The 7,331-nt window shown below is 40.1% G+C and overlaps 1 protein-coding gene across 1 annotated transcript; it reads right to left on the bottom strand.

Annotated features, from left to right (window-relative positions):
* Positions 1 to 996: 996 nt before the first annotated feature.
* LOC147880777 (serine/threonine-protein kinase AFC2-like) lies at positions 997 to 5,410 on the bottom strand. Its single transcript, XM_087371015.1, has 12 exons — positions 5,180 to 5,410; positions 4,702 to 4,891; positions 4,334 to 4,361; positions 3,612 to 3,773; positions 3,418 to 3,469; positions 3,201 to 3,315; positions 3,001 to 3,092; positions 2,229 to 2,373; positions 2,068 to 2,132; positions 1,884 to 1,981; positions 1,533 to 1,638; positions 997 to 1,399 (listed from the first exon to the last, which is right to left on the bottom strand). The coding sequence occupies exons 1-12, from the start codon at positions 5,261 to 5,263 to the stop codon at positions 1,262 to 1,264; spliced, it is 1,275 nt and encodes a 424-aa protein (XP_087227141.1). The 5' UTR covers positions 5,264 to 5,410; the 3' UTR covers positions 997 to 1,261.
* Positions 5,411 to 7,331: the final 1,921 nt, after the last annotated feature.

Genomic DNA, 7,331 nt, shown 5'->3' with positions numbered 1-7,331 from the left:
GTTATGAGGCATATGCACATTTGCCAAAAGAAGTTAGATCATAAGTCTAAGAAATTCATTTTTCTGGGTTATGGTGAAAGTGAACAGAGAGACTATCGTCTCTAAGATGCAAAAGCAACGAAGATCGTACCAAGCCATGATGTGATCTTTAAGGGAAGATGCAGAGAATCACTTTCTAAGATGTGAATCCACCCGTATATGTTGATAGACAACAAGTTGTCCATGCGCTGAATGTGCAAGAAATTGTGCCACCACGTACTCCCAGAGGTACATAATCAAGGCCAGATGATGGATCATCTATTGATGGAAATGATGAGCCAAATGTGGCAACAAGTTAAAATACCCTTGAGAAGATCACCTAGAGTGTCTAGATGGTCTGATAGGTTTGTTCCACGGCAGACTGTGTGATGCTTACTGATTGCGAGGAACCTTCTTGCTACATAAAGGAAATTAATCCAAAAAAGCGACAAGTTTGACCGCTTTAATAAATAAGCATGGTCTCAAATGAGTTCTTAAGGTTTGGATCAGTCAGTGCTAAAGCTCCTAAAACATGGATCCTCTTTTGATTCGTAATATATCTATAAGAGAGTAGATGAAGTCCGGAGGAACAAGATCTCATCTCTAGAAGATGTAATATGATTTACAAAGACCTATCATGGCATGATTGCAGCCACCCACAAGTCTACTAATCCCCCAACAGAAATAAGAAATAGGGGTCTCAAGAAGAAATGAAAGCTTTTCTCTACCTTTAAGACAGTTTAACCCTAAGGTTGAAAACCATTAACTCCATCATGCATTGTAGGAACCAGTATGACATTCCTGCTGACATCATCAGCACCCAACCCATCACTGAACCTGTGGGCTAGAATTATGGCTGTGTAATCTTTGAGTAATTAATAGTCCCTCCAAAATGTCAAAATATCTCGAGGCAATAAAAGACACTTAGGCACTAACTTTTTGTTCATCTTTTTGGTACAAAAAAGAAAATAACTTCCAGACTACTTCTAGAATTGTAAAATCTGTACAAAGAAAAAAGAGGGACACAAATGCCCAGAAATGACCAGCTTTTGCTGTTGACTTGAAAAAATTAAGCAATTCTCTGATAAGCCCAAGCTTTCATATTGATGAGCTTATCAAGTTCACTTCAAACTATGACTGAACAGCAATTTACAAATGAATTCTACATAAAAAATCTTTGTCCACAGGCATTCTCTTCTAGTGTACGAGTAGCCAGAGTAAGGATACTCTGTTAACGTGCATTTTATTTCTGATTTCTGAAAAAAGGATGTCTCAAAGCCTCTTTTGCTGTCATCCGTTCAGAAGGATCAAATTTTAATAGACCTTCTAGCAATTCAATCAAAGATCCAGCAGAATGATTCTCATACTGCATCACAAGATTCTGCAGTGACAAGCAATTCAGGTTACGTGTCTGAGTCGTAGAATGCAGTCACTGTAGAGGTAACATACGCACCTCAGCTTGGAGCTGTAAGCGGTTAGAGAATACTGAATGAATGTGCATATGTGACTCTTACCTGTAGCCGAGGCAACCTTCTGACAGCCCTCGAACTTTCTCGTGAGACAGCAGCGTCAGGCCAATTCAATTCCCTTCTATGCCTGAAGTACTTTTCTGTCCTCTGACTACAAAAACACTCAGTAGCAAATGCTCCTGCATCAGAACTGTAAGCCAGATTGTCTCTGAAAGCTCACCCATTGTGAAGTGTATAAGACGACCACCAAGTATCAAATATTAGATGCATTCCGGAAACTGGAAATTAGAAAGACCTTACACTTCCCTAAATGGTAAAGGAGTAGGAAACATGCCCATTAAAAAGTACAAGGTGCAATTGCGAACTAGAAAGAGGGGGGGGGGAGAAGAGGCTTACTCCACCCTTTTTATCATCTGTTGTGGAATTGGTCCTAAAACACGTTCCATCATCGCAAGATGCTCTAAGTTTTCATGCGTCTGGAAAAGGGCATCTCCCTGGCAGGTAAAGAGATTGAAACAAGAATAACTTTTTGCAATCGTGAAGGGAAGAGTAGCCAATGTAGTTAAGCTTTTACTCATACCAAGCATAGTTCCACAATAATGCATCCCACGCTCCACATATCACAAGGATAACTCCATCCGAGACCTGTAACGCCAGGAAAAAGCATGACATGAGAAGATATTTGCTTTGCAGCAAAACTACAAGCAAAAGTACAAACCACATGATGCTCATCCAACTCACCAAGTATGACTTCAGGGGCCCTATAGTGCCTTGTTGAGACGATTGAACAATGATGATGACTTTCAAAGGTTGCACTGCCAAAATCTATCAGCTTGATCTCACTAGACTTGGGCAACCGTCTGAAATGTTTACCTGGTTGTGTGCTCTTTATCATAAAAAGAACATGGTAAGGCAATTTGCATCACCCAAATAAATTCAAGAAGATGCAAAAGCACGAGGCCTAATATAACTGAATGAGCAAAGCCATCATAAGCTGCTAAATAATGCAGTTATGAGCTTCTGATGGGGAACAGGGCGAATTACAGTCTGCAGAACAGCCATGGTCTTCATTCATTTCACAGGACAAACCTCATCATGCATAGCAACGGACCACGTACAACAACATCCCCGCTTACAGCATCCCTGCCCGAAAATTCACATGCATAAAGATATGCGCCCTTCAATATTCACGAGATGCTGAGTTTGTTTCACTTCTCCAAACCCAAACTGCAGACTCCACTGAGATGAACACTAACACTATCACAAGGAGCCAATAAAATGCAATCCTTACAATTTCATCTGAAGTCAACCATTACAGATACACAACTTCATCACTTCGGCATACGTGCACAAGCAAACTCAGAAGTCAAATTCTTGAAGAGGAAGCTGGTTTCTGGAAACAAAGTCATTGTCGTTTGAGACAAAACAAGCATCCATATAATTTCCAGGGAACAAGATAACACATAAAACAGAAGCAAACAAGGCAATCGTACAAATTATTAGGATTTCCTACCTTGCAGTCAGGTAGCTTAATATAGTCTGAGGAGACAAGGAGAACGTTTTCAGGCTTCAGATCTGTGTGTATGAGAGTAAGCTCATGCATATCTGCAACCGCTGTGATATTGTTGGTAGCCAGATAAAACCAAACAATTTCAATACCAGAAAACAGATGACAAAGTATCATAAAATGCTAAAACTGAGAGGGATACATACATGCTACAGACTCTAGAAGCTGGCGGGCGAAATCACGAACCAGATCAACAGGGAAGGACCTGTAGCTATTTTTGCGTAAAAAGTCGTACAGACTTGGCCCAAGCCTCTCACAAACCTGATTCATTGAAACACCAATGAGTTAAACCATTAAAGCCATCTATCTTAGATTGGTAGTGCACAACATCAAAGAACTTGGTCTCAAAACTGTCCAGCTTACAATGCATATGTGCTTGCGATAATCAAACCAACATTTCAGGCGAACACAGCCTCTTTTTTGCCAGACCATACGCAAAGAAGCTACATTAGAGTCCGAAAAAACTGCAACACAGTAAAGGGCCACTCTTCCGTCCTAAAAGAGCATATACAAGTTAGCACATTCATTATCTCATGACATAACTTAGGTAGACAGACCGTGAGCCAGTTTTGTCGTGCTTGGCAAGCACACGCAGCACATCTATTTCAATCATAGCAGCATCACGATACTTCTGTATATTTCGAATGACTTTTATAGCTACATATTCCTGCGCCTCACGATCCCAACATTCCAATACTCTGCCAAAAGTCCCTGCAGGACTCCACAGTAATCATTTCATCCCTTGAATAGGAATTGTTACCATATTACTGCTTACTCAGTAGATCTTCGGATCGTAGGAGTCAAATTCAATAACAGGCATCTATTTCCCAAAAACACTAACCTCTAGAAGAAAACAAAGTTCTTAAAGTCACATTCCACAGTCCTTACGAGCATCCTACTTTGAATATATTTTTTTTCAATTAAAACTTTGAATATTACAACTGCAGCCCTCGGAAGAAACAGGTTGCCTAGAAACACAGATTATCACTTTAAAAACTCTCCACAGCAGTGCTCTGCGAGAGTACGGCTAAACTAAAATTATAGCCTTGCTCCCGTTGTAAAACCGGTCAATAAATCGTAAAAATCACAAGATATAGCAGCTACGCAACTCAAGAAAATCTCATGACCCAATCAAAGTGCTCGAAACTTACGATACCCAACCACTAAACACAAAACTTTCAGAGCTTTTAATTTATATACTCCATGTCGAGAAATTCTCGGGAATGCAAACAGGTAGTACGAAGGTAATAAGCAAATGAGAAAGCAAAAATTAACACACCTTCCCCCCATCTTGGTCAGAATTTTGTCTGCAGGCACCAGAGACAAGTAACAACAATGAGACACGTGCGTGGACAGAAACAACTTCCATGCAAGATGACCCAAATATTAGACCGTATGCTTTCTCAAGAACAAGGTACGCCCTATGAGAAATCCACCAACCAAAAAAGCCACAACAGCGCATACGCTTTCAAAGGGTAAAGAGAGAAGCAAATTCGGCTCAATCTCAGACGCTTGTGCGCATTCTTAGCTCAGAGAGACTATTATCGGACAGGGACACAGCATGTTAATCCTCCAAACCAGCGAAGGAAGACGTAAAAATTTACTCAGTTATTATGTCAAGCAAGAAGGATAAGAAAGTGTCATTACATCGGGGTGTAATGTTTTCTCCAAGTTCAAACATGAAGTGCCCATCTTTGTCATCGTCACGCCAAGGAGGGGATGGACCCATGGCAGCTCCATTTGCATAGGGATACGAAGGAGCAAAACCTGACCCTGCTCCAGCAGCATGAGCCCCCCTTTCATGTTCGTTCTGCCCACTATAGGCGAGGGGCTGGGCCTACACACAGCCGGCGATCGATGTCTCACAGTCAAACGTATTCTGCTATGTTATCACCGTTGAAATTCAACCATTAACTCCTAGCCAATGTCCCTCTCAAAGTTCTCTAAGTATATTTCGTTCCAAAAACGTTGCGGCCTCAATTGCAGTGTCTCCCCAAGCAAACCTTGCGTTTCTGTTGGCTAAGACTAGCCGCGCTAACGGCTGAGAGCTCGAAGCAATAGATCTGCTCCTGATCCTGCGTGTACCACAGTCACTGAAAAAACAGCGAGTCTGTAAGCAACAAACCTCTTCCCTCCTTACAACCGTGTCATCATAGGTGTGTCTGGCATGTTTCTGAGGCGGCCCGTCGTAATTTATCAAAGCAGCCATAGTTCGAAGGATTAGAGTATGCGGCAAATCAAGGCCCTTCCTCCGGGTCTCATGCTCGGGTGCGTGTTTTGTTTGTGTGGGTGGGTTGTTGCATCAGCTTGATGCAGCATCTAGGACTATCCTATGCATGTCCTCTCTTTCCCACCCTAGCCATACTTGTTTTGCCATAGCATTAGAGGATCGTATGCTACTCTAATGAAGCATTACTAACTTTGGCAACTTACTAAGCATAGAGAATTGCTCAGTTTCTATTACAGCTTGGAGCATCTAAGCCCAAGTTTTGGGGGTTTGAGCATTGCCTTCTAGTGTGAGAGCTTGAACGTAAAGTTAAGATAAAAGAAGAGAGGTGAAGAAGAAGAGACAACTAGAGAGTGCCACGTTTTTGAGAGACAATGAGTATAAAGGCCCATTGTTGGCTTAGAGATAGACCATACTATAAGTGACAATTCTCAAGTAGATAAAGCATAACAGCAATTTGGGAGGCAAAAATTGCAAGGTTCCCAATGCTTTTTGGGATGTACTAAATTGCAAGGACCCATCATTGGCCCAAAGATAGATCATGCTCTAAGAAACATTTTTCAAGCAAATCAAGTATGAGAGAAACTAAGGCTACTTTTAAAACCCCTTTTTGTAGCTTCTTAACAATTATAAGATTTATAGTTGCAGTATAGGATGTGGCTCTAAAATTTTAATGACGAACCTAGTAATCACTTAATGCCTCTTCATTATTTGAAGAAGATCACAAATGCTAAAAGGACAACAAACTAATAATGTTTTTTTAATATATAAAAGGACAAATGGTTGTAATGCCATGCTACTCACAATAGCTCTTAAAAATGTAAGGCTACATTAATACAATTGTAACACAAATGAAAATTCGATATATAGCCTAAGTGATCTCTTTCTTTGCAAAAGGGGCAACATGTCTACCACAATAGCTCTCTCAAAAAGTCAGGCCACAACTCACCAATGTACACACAAGGGAAACTCAAATCATAGAATCTCTTTTCATTCAAAAATGCTCTAATCATCCACCAAGAGCAATGTTTTTTCTATCCTCTAGCAAAGGCATCCCATAGCACTGGTCATCAACCATACCATCTCTCTATGGTATGGCAAAGAACTGAGAAAACCAAGAACATCAATTATTTCTCCACATTGATCCCCTTAGCATGCAGGCATCCTCCTCCGTATTAGACCTCCTTCTAGATATAAAAGTCGAGTTAGGATTACTCATCCTGACCTCCTAACTCCAACCACTAGGGCATCCCTTGAGCCATAGGTGAGTCACTCATTAACTAAGGTTAATTAGGGATGTAACATTCTTTCCCCCTTCAATATTGATGTCATTAGAAATAAAATTAGGGAATCTTTCTATTAAGTCACCAACCACTTTTCACCTGGCCTATCTTTATATTTAATAAACTACTTAGTAATAATTATATTAGTAATATAATAGTTAGTAATAATTCTATTTTTGAGTTGCTTTTATCTTTGGTCTAGAAGCTTTTCAGGTTCATGTGGAACATAGGTCAACTCTTCAAACTCTAGAAGCTCTTTTGGAGACATTAGAATATCTCAATGTGGTCAGTTTCTCGTTCATTCAATCTACTCACATGAAAAAGTGGATGAACCTTGACTTTGGAAGGGGAGATCTAATTTATAAGCTACATTATTATTTCATCTAAGTTATAAATAAAGGACCTCAATGCCTATGGGAAATCTTTGGATACTTCCTAGTCCTTCAAGCCTTATAATCTTTTGGAATTTTGAGATACGCCCACATGGATTTCTTAAGAATCCAAGGGATATGTTTTCGATCCACCTAAAAGTTGCTTTATCTTAAGCACATTTTATGGAATCTTAGCTTGTGCAAACATCCCTTGCTTATGGGTCAAGAAATCATTGGCTACTTGTACCTTCATATACTTTAGGCCTAACACACATACATAAGCATCAATGAACTATATCTTGTAGCCGAATGCTTAGCATTATATTAGGCCAATTCCATCGTTGGAAGGTACCTTTCCCAATTTGATGGTTTCTTAGAGACATATGATCTAAGCAT

The sequence above is a fragment of the Dipteris shenzhenensis genome, chromosome 32, assembly GCF_047967505.1.
Source record: "Dipteris shenzhenensis isolate YYH24624 ecotype China chromosome 32, Dip_SZ_1.0, whole genome shotgun sequence".
Taxonomy (NCBI): domain Eukaryota; kingdom Viridiplantae; phylum Streptophyta; class Polypodiopsida; order Gleicheniales; family Dipteridaceae; genus Dipteris; species Dipteris shenzhenensis.
Note: the sequence above shows the minus strand (reverse complement) of the source record. Positions and strands in the feature narration are given on the sequence as shown.

Coding starts and splice junctions, on each gene's coding strand:
- LOC147880777 (XM_087371015.1), bottom strand. CDS start 5,263: ATGGCTGCTTTGATAAATTACGACGGGCCGCCTCAGAAACATGCCAGA. Junction 3,774..4,333: donor CTGACCAAGATGGGGGGAAG/GTGTGTTAATTT, acceptor ATTACTGTGGAG/TCCTGCAGGGACTTTTGGCA. Junction 2,133..2,228: donor GGCCCCTGAAGTCATACTTG/GTGAGTTGGATG, acceptor CTGGCGTTACAG/GTCTCGGATGGAGTTATCCT.